Below are 12836 nucleotides of genomic sequence, written 5' to 3'. Positions count from 1 at the left end.
TACATGAAGTCAGAAAATTCCATAAGCATCTCTCCCCATCAGTAGCACTTAATCAGTCATGTGCCATCTAGTCAGAACTATCTTATAGTGACTCTAAGAGGGCTTTCAATGCAAGTGAGATATGTACGAAATGTTTTTACCAATTCCACTCCCCCAGTGACTTTCCATGGCCAAGTGGGGATTCAAACCCTGGCCTCCAAAATCCTAATCTGCTACTCTGTCCATTGCTCCAGACTGAGCAGCTGACCCTAGTAGCAGACATACAATTAATAACAACAAAATATCTGCTGTCCTTTTAATTATGACACCCAACATCTGCCATTGAAGGCAGTCAGCTGCTTTACACTGACTAATCACAGGCCAGATCAGACTGTCTATGACCAGGAATCTGACTCTTCTTCAAGACCACAAGGATCAAAGACTCCGACTCATGAACACAACTGATACATAATCAGCCATAAGCTTCTGCTGTGGCTGAACCATGTTGAAATATGAAAAAGAAGGAAAAACTGAGCCCCCACCTCCTCTAGTGCAGCATGATTTCTGAGGAAGGAAGGAATTTCATCGCAGTGTGGCAATTTCAAGAAAAGCATTGTGAATTCTATGCAAAAAGGATTCTAAAAGAATTTGAACCTCCTTTTAATTAGCTGGCTTCAGCGAAGCCAACTATTAATACTTTTAATGTTTTTTCACTATATATCAAAATCAATCGTTATTCACCAAATAACAATAGAAGTTCTTTTCTAAATATTTAAAAACACTAGCAATTCTCTTCCTGTTAGAATCCACCAGTGGCAAAGGACAGGTTGTCCTAAAGTGGAGAGGTTTAGGAAAAAAGTACAAGATGTCTAGTTAACTCAGCAGCTTCCACCTTTTTCTATTATTTCACAACTTTTAAGACAAAGATGAGGAACCTGCAAACCTTAGAACCCCTTGTAGATTTTGTCCTAGTTTTACATGGGCCTTGGTCCAATCTGCAATCCATTCTTCAAAAGCCACTTTCTCCATGCCCCCATCCACTTTTTGGTTCTGCTCATGTCCACTCCAGGAATGCAGATTCTGCCAAGTTTCAACTGATTTAGTATTTATCCTTACAGGGAAAAAATGCTTCTCTACTTCTGTTTTAAAGATGAAAGCAGAATATTCAGATTCTAAGATTTCTAAAATGCCAATCTGGCAACCCAATCCTACTATCATAGCTATTCATAGATTAGAGGGACTGGAAGGAAGGAAGGAAGGAAGGAAGGAAGGAAGGAAGGAAGGAAGGAAGGAAGGAAGGAAGGAAGGAAGGAAGGAAGGAAGGAAGGAAGGAAGGAAGGAAGGAAGGAAGGAAGGAAGGAAGGAAGGAAGGAAGGAAGGAAGGAAGGAAGGAAGGAAGGAAGGAATTGTATTCCATCATACAATTGATAACACAGATATTTGCTACATCCCTGAAACCTATAATTCTGGCATTCCACCATCTAAAGCAAAAGGGTGAAGGAATTGAAGAACATATATACGTAGCTGTCTTATAATGAGTTATACTGCTAGCCTAGTATTATTGACTTTGACTGGTAATGGCTTTCTGAGGTAGCATTTCCTCTCCTAGCCCTAACTGGAGATACGAGGGATTGAGTTTCAGGCCTTCTGCAAGCACGTATTCTACCACAGCCCCTTTCTCCTTCAAAATATCTAACTAGAAACAATGGCTTGAAACAATAACAAATGCTGGTTGTTGTGGGTTTTTCAGATTCTTTGGCCGTGTTCTGAAGGTTGTTCTTCCCGACGTTTCACCAGTCTCTGTGGCCGGCATCTTCAGAGGACAGGAGTCAGAACTCTGTCCATGCTCCATCTTCAAGAATACAATAACGAATGCACTTGGCAGAGGATTGGCGGGCCAAGGGGTGCGAAGCATGCCTTTGTGAAGGAATTTGAGGGATATAAGCCAAGCAAGGTGACTTACAGTGTCAGTACAGACATGGGCATGCAGTTACCTGAGTTTTCTTCACCTTAATGATCCAGGTGGGGGGCACGATAACACCTGCATGAGCCCCTAGGGAACATGGCTCTTCTATGTGCTGCAGCATGAAGCAGGTGACTTTATTGTGGAACTTAAGAAAAGAAAATGAGAGGAGTTAGTGGAGGAGAAGAAAGCGCAGAAGACAATTGCAAAGGTGAGTGAGGAGTAAAAGGTAATAATAAAGGTGATTAAAACACATATACCAATCTTTCCATCAGTCTGCAAAAGTGTTTTCCAACACTGAGTTTCCCAGATGTTCATAAGATCACTCCCAGAAATCCTGGCAGCACAGCTAAAGCTTCTGGAAGTTTAAGTCCAAGAACATCTAGGGACCCAAGGCTGGGAAGCCCTGCTCTATAGCATCTTTATATAGCCCAAAGAGAACAGAGGGTTTATCCAGTGGAGTTAGGGGTATACATGAAAAAGTATTCATGAAGGAGAGGTGGGCAGCCAACCTTCCTCCCAAATGTCCTCCATAACTTTAAATAATTTTCTCCCAGCCCAGATAATGTTTGATACAACTGGTCCAGTACATCTAGTCTGAGAAGATGTACATTATGAACTTTTTCTTCATCATCTGCAAACAACCATCCAGCTTAAAACATAGCACAATGTTTCTCCACCCTAAAATGGATGGCTGTCCCCAGTGCATTAGATTTACGTTTACATTTTGGAGAGCAGGTAAGCAAAATGGCCTCCACAATTAATGTCCTCAGCATCCTCCTCCTTATTCTCGTAATGTGGAAATTACACATTACAAGTGTAATATTACTTCCACATTTTGACGATCAGAATGCTGCTACTTCTAGCTACTTTTTGTAACAAGGGCATAACAATGTTTCATTTCAAATTTTTCATAACAAATGTGGGCGATGTTACTGTTTCCTTTAACAAGTAATACCTTTGTGTTATTTATTTAGCTTATTTTAGGCTTTTTAGGGACCTGAGAAGAAGTTTTCTTTTTTCTTCTTCAAAGAAACGTAACAGAAAAGCAACAAACTCTGTATCAATTCATTAAAACAAATGGCAAATTAAAGATTCTCTGAGCTTGGAATGTTATTTTTTTCAAAAGAATTCATTAACAGTTATAGTTCCGAGGCCCGAAGAAGGACTTAGTTACCACTACAGTTACATTTCTATAGAATAATCCAAGTTTCCAGAATAAATATTTTATAGTGATAATTAGTAAAATAATATATTCTGTAGGCATTCTTCAGACTATGGTAACATGCTCTGAATAGAGGTCTAATGTGGCTGAGAACACCAATATGAGAGTGACAATCTCTTCCACACATTCTATATGAGTAATATATGATTCCTTATAATTAGGAATACTTTCTTTGTAGTTATACTTGAAGAATAGAGGTCTGACTGCTACAAGCCAGTCATCCATGGTACAAAACTTTCCTTTATTCATTTCATTATCAATAATCGTAACGCTAATTTCTAAACACCAGGAACAGCACAAGGCAGCACTTCAACTATGCAATATTTCTCCTTCACTAGTGAGACCACACTTCTGTAACTATAAAAGGAACTAAAGAAAGTTACACTTATGCCACAAAGGGGTGTAATTATCCCCCATTATGTTGCTACAACAATGCAACTTCATTACACTTGTATTATTAGAGAAGGAATTAAATGCAATGAGCCAGTTAGGTCTAAGTTCCTGAGATGCTCAATGTGGTGTCACAGCAGAACTATCAGTCCACACTGACAGTTCCACAGTCCCCCCCAGGGCAAAAATCACTTACCGCCTGCTTGCACCATGAACAGCTGATGGCCACAATCTCTTTACTGTGAAAGGAGAATTTCTGCTGAAATCCCTGTAACAGTAAAAATAATTGATTACAGTCATGTACAACTCTACTCCTCCCCTGAAATGTTCGACATATTTAGTGTCTAAAGCAGAGGCTCTTAACCTTTTTAGTGGTTGACACCCCACTGAATCTCAGATTACATTCTCGCACCCCCTTGAAAAATGTGTTCCAATTTATTTGTTAGAAAATTACATTTACTGTATTGCAAAACAATTTATTTACTGAAAAAATAGAAACACACATATATATTGAAATAAAATTAAAATAATTTCTCAGTTTTTAGTGGCTAATTTGTTGTTGTTTATTCATAATAATATTTTGAAAGCAGGGTTCCTTTTTCTAAAGAGCAACACATATGTCATCACTTGCATTTAAGCAATTCCTGGGGGGGGGGGTTGTTCGTTTTGTTTTTTTGTTTGTTTTGGTTTTGTTTGTTTTTAAGTGATGAAAATCCCATTTGATATAGATAGATAAAAGTGTCTGCAATGCTGCGTTCGCCGGGTGTGGAATTGAGCACACCAGAATTGCTCTAAGTCCATTTTTTAAACTGCATTTGAATATGTGTGTTGACCAAGAGTAGCTACTCCTGTCCTCTGAAGATGTCGGCCACAGAGACTGGCGAAACGTCAGGAAGAACAACCTTCAGAACATGGCCAAAGAGCCCAAAAAACCCACAACAGCATTTATTTTCTCTGACCTCCCTCTCTCTTCCTCATGATCTGTCTCTTAAAACGAAATCTTGGTTAAGCTGGTATGACCATCGGGAGCCCTACCAAAATCTTAAGAAAGATGTTGGAAGAAAATTGAGCAAGGTGATTCCAAATACATTCTCATTACGTCATTATTAATGGCATATATTGGGCAAGATTCCTGGTGCAACTATATATATAGTTTGGTATAATCCCCTTTCTTCTTCCCCTCAGAAATATACAAGAAGGGTGTAAAATGTAAAATTAATCCAAGTAGACAAGGTTAATGGCAATTCATTCTTAGCCTGAATCATGTCATAAGATTTAGCCCCTGTTTTGGCCTGTACCTCAGTAGTTATTAATAATGTCTGGGTAATTCACGTCCATTAAAATATTCAACCATTCCAATTACAAGCACAGATATGAATGATGACCTCCCACAGCAAGAAGGCTTGACCAGGCAGTACATTAAAAATGATTTTTATGGCTTTCCTTCAACTTCAACTTAATCTCAGTAATGATCCCCTTCATCCTCTCAAGAAAAGAGGCAGACATAGTGAGCAGTAAAGAAAAACTATAACATTGTCTGGCAGAGGAACGGCTGTAGAAGGTCCCTTCATTGTTTATCGATATACCATTTCTTTACTCCACTTATTCCATTATCATGTATAACGTTCAAGAGAATAATCTTCAAGCTAGCTTGGATAGGCCTTCCGTGCATTGTATTCTGGTGGGTGGTGGTGTAGTGTAGGGATTAAAGTATTGGACTGGATTTGGAGGGTCCAGGGATCGGTCCTCTGGTTCCCAATCTTTTTGGACTCATTGTGTCCTGGCCACTGGCAGCATCTCCCCTTGTTCATGGGGGGCATCAGAGATCTCTCTGCCATCACATTGCCTCCCCCCAAATATCCCTGAAGACCCACTTCCTTTTGCAAGCACCTCCACCAGGGACCACAGACAAGGAGAAAGGAGAGGAAAGCACAGAGCTTCCACTTCCGGGTCCTGATTGACATAGAACTATAAACAAAACCTCTATTCCCTGCATAGCAATTTTGTTCCGTCCCTTTTCCCAAAGCACCCCTGACCTGGTTTGGAGTCACCCCACAGTGCCACGGCACACGGTTTGGGAGCCCCTGCATGAATCCCCACGTGTCATGCAACCCAAGAAGTGGGTTGTTGTTTTTTTCTCATCCTAACTGAGCTACCTCTAAAGGATTTTTGTGAAAATAACATGGTAGGAAGAGAGCCGTGTTCACTGCCTCGGGGTCACAAAAAAATGGGATGTAAATGCAAGAATTAAAATGAAAACATAAGATGCTTTCATTCACTGCAGGTGCCATGATTTGAAAAGTGTGGCATGATTCCCTAAATGCTCACCTAATAATCTGGGAGGGGAGACAATTCACACACTGAAATTTTCATAGGCCTCTTTTTTTTTCCTACACTAAACAAATGGAACTAGTAAAACAGTCATGACAGTGGCTGTAAACTGATCTGGGAATCCAGGCAAAAGCCGGGACCTGCCGTGCCTTGATGTCAGTCCTGCTTTAACTGGAAGGATTAGCTCATGAAATCTAGACCTTTATACAAAAAAATCATACTGGCTGCGCTATGATTGGGTAGCTATGGGCGTATAGGTTAATACATGTGTGCAATAGACATGAGCTATTTGTATCCTTGGGGATACAAATCCTTGGGGAAGCATTTGTATCCTTGGGGATACAAATGCAAATAGCAGAGCTACAGGTGCCACAGAGGCCCATTCCCTCCCTACAGAACCAGCCAGTCTGCTTGCTGGTCATGGTGCAGCACTGGGGGTCCTTCATAGTTGTCATCATGGCAGTCCAGGAAGGAGCTTGGCCAGCGCTTCCCTGTCTCCCTGCATAGCTGACCACTCATCTTATTTGTATTCCCAGGAATAAGAATATGAATTGCCTACATCTATTGCATAACTACTACTACTACTACTACTACTACTACTACTACTACTACTACTACTTCTTCTTCTTCTTCTTCTTCTTCTTCTTCTTCTTCTTCTTCTTCTTCTTCTTCTTCTTCTTCTTCTTCTTCTTATTATTATTATTATTATTATTATTATTATTATTATTATTATTATTATTATTATTATTATTATTATTATTATTATTATTATTATTATTATTATTATTATTATTATTATTATTATTTAATGATTTGAAATATTTTTATCACAACTTTCTCCTTAAAAGGACCCATCTTGACACTCAACAGTGTGGTAGTTCCAATCACGCCAAGATGGAAATTATATTCACAAAGCACTTCTACACCTGCACGCAGTCACAATAGGAATCATGTGGCCGACGGCACAATCGAATTGTGTAATCCTTGTTGTTAGGGTGTAATACCTGGCATACTTGCAGATATGATAAGATTCAGATCACTATCTGGAATCCATCTATGCTCTTTTGCAATCTCGCCCCACTTTTGACAGTATCTTAATAACATTTGCCATTAGCAAACTCTCACTTGATATATACAAAAAGTTTTCTTTTTCTCTGTTAGAGTTTGAATAAAGGGTCAAACGTAAGAACTGCATCAGTGGTACATGTTCAAATATATGATATTCATGTGGTGCGTGTGTGTATCTAAAAAAGAACAAGAAAGAGAGATTGAGAGGGGAAAATATTAATTTGAAATAGGCTAAGAGGACTGGATGACGCAAAAGCTGAAGATGCTGCTTGGAGATAATTGGGCTCTTATTCTTTTTCCAAGGTTCCTGCAAATTGATTTTTCAGATTTGCTAAATGGAGAGCTGAGCCTACAATGAATATTAAAAGATGAGCTGCACATTTAAGCAGTTCTGAAAAGTGCAAAATTAATCAAGTTTTTCAGTACCCTCTAGTTCAAATGTTATCTGAGGTTTCATTAAGTTTTCTGATCTTAAACCAGACAAAACTCCACTAATCTTGAAGTGTGGCGTGCCTGGGTCATGCAATGTCTCTCCATCCCATTGCAATACTGCCCGTGTCTACTTACCCTTCAACAATTAAAGAGGAATGAGACTTGTTGGCAATCAGAAAGAGGTGCCTATACCCAGCAAGAAAGGTTGTGTAGGCTGATTTATTTTCTGGCCCTTGTGGAGAACCAGACTTTCACTACCTGATCCAAAAGACAACTTAATGCCCTCCTCCACTCCACACATGCACAGGCCAACTGAACGGGCCATCAAACCTTAACTTCTAAGCTGAAAACAGGAATATAGAATCCTATGCCATAGTTGAGGCCAGCAAGCTAGTTCAGGTCATGCAGGACAGGCTTTGTGGTATTCACAATCCTGTTCTTAAGGAAAAGTCATAGATTCAAAAGGTAAGGAAGACAGAGGTCTCTTTGATAGCCTCATCATCTGCCATCTGAAGGAATTTCTTCCCTCCAGCTAATGGAATCCGGCTTTGCACTGATGGTTTCTAGTGCCTCAGTCTCACCTCTGGGTTGCTGACCAGCTACAGCAGACCTGGGCAAAGTGCGGCCCTCCAGATGTTGCTGAACTGCAAATGCAACACTCCTCACTATTGGCTATGTGGGCTAGGATTGCTGGGAGTTGCAGTTCAGCAACATCTGGAGGGCCACATTTTGCCCGGGTCTGAGCTACAGCCTAGTTGGGCCACTAAGATAAGTTAACAAACCTGCATGAGAAAACGGAGACATCAGAACTCGGAAGCCATATGTACAGCAGAAGCTATGAGAATCCCTTCTATTTGTGTAACTCGCCATACCTGAAAAAGTCTAGTCTTTGAAGCTCTGCATGTAGGACTGCTATGTTAGGACCATCCAGTTTCCCGTGATTTAAGGGTGAAAGCCTAAGACCAAGGAGAGTGGCCTTACAATGTCACATGTGGCAGACAATTTCAAAATTGTATGTTTATACATGGGCAAGCTGCACAACCCCAGAACACAATGCTGAAGAAGGGAATGGTACACTACTTCTGATCTATCTCGAAGGCCTGGAGGATCATAGGTAAGTCAAAATCAACTTGAGAGTGTGTACTTATTAGTTCTTATGTGTGTCACTAACATAGAATGTGGAGACTGCACGATGAATTTAAAAGTCAATGTGTGAATTCCATCAGCAGCTCTAGAGAGTGCAAGGGACATGAGTGTCTCTGAGCATGTCTAAATGAAGCCTTGAGAATGAACCCCACAACCTAAGATAGCCAAGATGATAACATTCCTTTTATAAGAGTTCACACCAGCATTAAGGCTTAACAGATGGTACAAAGAAAATTAGGTACATGGAAAATTGCTAGGAAAGGAACCTTTCATTGCACGAAGGACTGGAAAAACCACAACTCCTTCTCAGAAAGCCAAAACTCAAATGACCAGCAGCCATGCAAGCCAAAGAATTCCAATAATAGTAAACTAAAAAGTCAACTCTGAACCACTTCTTTCTATTTCTTTCCTTTGTGTCATAGTTCGTTCTGGTGAATGAAACAAAACTGGGGATACTTCCAAACTGTTTTGTGCAAAATGTATTTTCTGAATATCTGAATTCTGATTTGCATACTCTTGTCTCTAGAAGAACCAACACATCTGCAGTCCTTCATTATTCAGGAATAGAGATCGACACAAACCACTAGTTTGCCAGTTTGTGCCGATTCATTTTTTCAGCTGAACAGGTAATCGGTGCTTCCCAGCCCCGCCTCCTCTGGTGAGCACCCACTCAGAGGCAGTGTCCTGAGGAGGTGGGGCAGGGAAGCTGGGGTGACTCCTCTGAGTGGGCGCCCACCAGAGGAGGTGGAGCTGGAAAGTGCCAAGCATGTGTTTGGCCAAAAAATGAATTAGCATGAACCGCCAACTGACAGTTCATGACCATCTCTATTCAGGATATTATTTCCACGTTTTGTACAAAGCTCTTTGGATACAAAGTTAGTCCAAGGTTTCCCTTCATGCTTCATTCATAGGCTCCCTTACATAGTCCCAATTCACATATAAGTGTGAAACACTGCAAAAAAAGCCAGCTCAATGTAATCACATGTATGACTATATCAAGATTTTTGTGTGGCATTTTATAGGAGTGCAGTCTCTTTGGAAGTGGAACAGACACATACTGATAGGGGTGATCTCGCAGACAAAGACTAAATTCTCTTGCCTACTTATGCTGCCATAATGCAAATTTCATAATTTTTAGAGGTGGGAATCTTCATGCATTTCTCAGTGTCAAGCAAGTTGCCTCCAAAAGTTACGCCTTCTGTGAAGCTACACAAGATTTTAGCCACTGCTAATACCTATCCATTGTGAAGGAAATCAACCCTGAGTGCTCACTGGAAGGACAAATTCTGAAGCTGAGGCTCCAATACTTTGGCCATCTCAGAGGGTTCCAAAAGTATCCTTCTAAAGTTGGGGTGGAAGGAGTTGGGGTTCAACGTAACAGTTATTGCAAAGTGACAAACCTGTTAAAAACTGATTTATACTGATTGGTTTCTGAACTGTGGTCTCTGAACTGTCTATGACTGGCTAGGAAAGGCATCCTATAGCTTTAGTAGATAATTTGATGGAAAAATATCAACAACGGTGTACAGCCTCTATGAAAAAGAATCAAAAATAAATCTGACAATTAAAATGCTGATCTGCATTGCACCCATATTTGGCAAAAATCTTATTTGTGAGTTACACATGCATAACTGACATCATGTAAACTGAAGTGGAAAATTGTCACAAATTAATGAGGTGCTGGTCACGTGCCTGGTCGCACAATGGGCATGTGACTAGGAACCCAACCAGGTCCTCATTAATTTTCAGCATTCTGCTGCTGTGACTTACATTATTTTATATACACATGTGTAAATCACCAACAGGATTCCAGCCAGCATGCCGTTTTTATCACCACGTTTCAAAGAGGATGTTATAGAAAAAAGGCAGCTAAAATGATCCAGGTGCTGGAGGAATTTCTCTCTTAAAGGTGGCAGCATTGGGTCTTTTTTAGCAGAGAAAAAAAAGGCAAGCGATGTGGAAGCTGTGAGAGGTATATAAAATTATGCAAGATCTAGTGGGGGGAATAAAAAGGTTTTCTCCCCTTCTCAGAAAACTAGGAGTCATTCAACTAAAGGAAATTCAGAATTGACAAACTAATGCACCTCTTCAGACAAGACTTAGTGGATGATGGCCACCCACCATGTTATATAAATTTCTAAAAGCCAAATCTGTCAATGGCAGCTAGTCATGATGATGGCTATAGCACAAGAGGCAGTAAAGCTTAGTAACAGCTGTGGTGGAGCAGGTGAGATTTGTTATTCTCATGTCCTGTTTATGGGCTTCTGAATGTCACCCAGCTGGCCCTGTTGAGAAGAGAAAGCTGGACTACATAAGCCTTTGATCTGTTCCAGTAATGGTCATCTTACTGTGTGCATCAGCCACGCTGCCCAAAAAGCTTGGCACAATGAAACTCACAACAGAGTAGAGATTGCTTTTTCATAGTATTTCGTCTATCCACCTGTGCACTTCAGTAGTGTGCACTGAAGGGGAAAAGAGAATAAAAAGGCAAATGAGCAGGGTCGTGGGGAAAGGAAAGGCAGACATGCATTGAAGGCATTGAAATCTACCAGCAAATGGTCCATGCTTCTGCTCCAATGTTCTGGTTAGGGAAAAAAAAACACAAAATTCAGGAGAAGATGGGACAGAGGAAGCAATAAGAGAAGGAAACTATGGAGTGAGGCCTAAGTTCTTGGGGTGGGGATTAGAAGCATGCAAGTGGAAGAGTCAACAGGAGAAATAAATGTGTAGCTGCTTCACAAACTAGGACATCTCGTGGATCTTAGCCCTACCTTTCCACACTGCTTACACTTTCCTTCCTGTCGCCGCCTGTGTACCCAGTGGTGCCGGACAAAATTCTGAAAGGGAAGGCAGCATAAGCAAAGGATAAAAATTAATAAAAAGCAGCACAGACTTCTATTCCATCTAAACCTTTGCATTCCAAATCACATCACATCATGGGCATGTTAAAAACAACACCCCTGGTGCTGGTAAGACAATCATGAAGGAAGGAGTGAAAAGATGACCAGCCATTATGAAGCACACATAAGAAAGAAATATTCCATAATGAGAAATTAGGGGGAAAAAACCCAAAAGATATCTGGTGTCCTAGATTATGTCTGTACCAGATTATTGCCAAATGATTTCTGTTTGTTCCCAGAATTAGGGCCTACACTCAGCCTTCCTGAAACCAATGCTCACTAGATGTGCTTGTACCGAAAGGCAATGGATTTTTGTACACAACAAGTTGGGAGAGCCAAAGGCAGGAAGAGCCAAACCTACTGGCAATGTAAAGGTATTTAATCACTCTACAACTTGGTCCACTTACACCAGGAGGAGGTGTGGGTATAACACAGGGTGGGTTCCAATGATTCTAAAAGCCTATTTTCCAATAAAATGAAAGGTGGAGCTATACATGGAGCACAAATTTCCAGAGAGACCTGACAGATGCAAAAATAAGCCACTCACCTCTCTTGGCGATCTAGAACTGGCTTCTCGGAAAGTTGGCTTGCACCGGAAGTTTATCTGCCAGGTGGGAAGCAAGCAAACAGGAGTAAAAGCATAGGCCAGGCAGTAAGCGATCACAGAGCTGTCCCCATAATGAAATTTATTTATTCATTAGTTATGGGGAATATTTATAGTCCACCCTCTATCACAAGTTCTCAGGCTGAAAACAGTTTAAAATAGCTTAAAATAAAATAATTCCAAACATCAGTTGATGTAACTGATTAAAGCAGATCAAAATAAAACAGATCAAAACAGACCATTATAAGTTTAAGATAATTTTAAATTGCGTAGACTGAACTCCACAACCAACTCTATCAAATATTAAACCCAAATGGATTTGAGGAACAGCCACATTTTAGCTTAATGCCAATACGTAGAGCCAATGCTGGCACCAATTACACCTCCATACAAGGCATTTCATAGCCTGGGTTCCAAAGCAAAAAAAGAGGTTCATCTTTTTTCTTCCCGTGATTCACAATCTTTAATACTATTAACCATAAAAATAATGGACCTGAAAATCAACATAAGGTGCTGAGGGAAAAGCATGGCATGCTCCCAGCTCTTATACTGAAACAGGCTATGTTGACAGAGATTCTGCTTTCTAAACAATGCACACTGTTTCCCAACATTATACGTGCAGTGACCTAAGATCAGTTGCTTCTAAAGATGATTTTCAAAGATCATTTAGAGGGAATCTGGGGCCTTCTCTCCCCCTCATCTCAAAACAAGTGCTTGTAAAATGATGATGATGAATACAGTGTTGATGTCATTGAAACTACAACTAACTTACTTACTTACTTACAACATTTTTTATCC

The 12836-nt window shown here is 40.3% G+C and overlaps 1 protein-coding gene across 5 annotated transcripts in view; it reads right to left on the bottom strand.

Moving 5' to 3' along the window:
* DGKI (diacylglycerol kinase iota) overlaps nucleotides 1-12836 on the bottom strand; it is a 295355-nt gene that overhangs the window by 152468 nt on the left and 130051 nt on the right. For 4 of the 5 annotated variants that reach the window (XM_020792200.3, XM_078376256.1, XM_078376255.1 and 1 more), the window contains exons 5-8: nucleotides 11982-12038; nucleotides 11306-11371; nucleotides 3754-3825; nucleotides 1974-2090 (exon numbers count right to left, since the gene is read on the bottom strand). In XM_020792200.3, the coding sequence (XP_020647859.3) occupies nucleotides 1974-2090; nucleotides 3754-3825; nucleotides 11306-11371; nucleotides 11982-12038 (312 nt within the window). The remainder of the gene's footprint in view (nucleotides 1-1973; nucleotides 2091-3753; nucleotides 3826-11305; nucleotides 11372-11981; nucleotides 12039-12836) is intronic. The other variant, XM_078376257.1, reaches the window with a different exon arrangement.

This window comes from Pogona vitticeps, chromosome 5, assembly GCF_051106095.1.
Source record: "Pogona vitticeps strain Pit_001003342236 chromosome 5, PviZW2.1, whole genome shotgun sequence".
In the NCBI taxonomy this organism is placed as follows: domain Eukaryota; kingdom Metazoa; phylum Chordata; class Lepidosauria; order Squamata; family Agamidae; genus Pogona; species Pogona vitticeps.
This window is presented reverse-complemented; position numbering and strand designations above follow the sequence as displayed.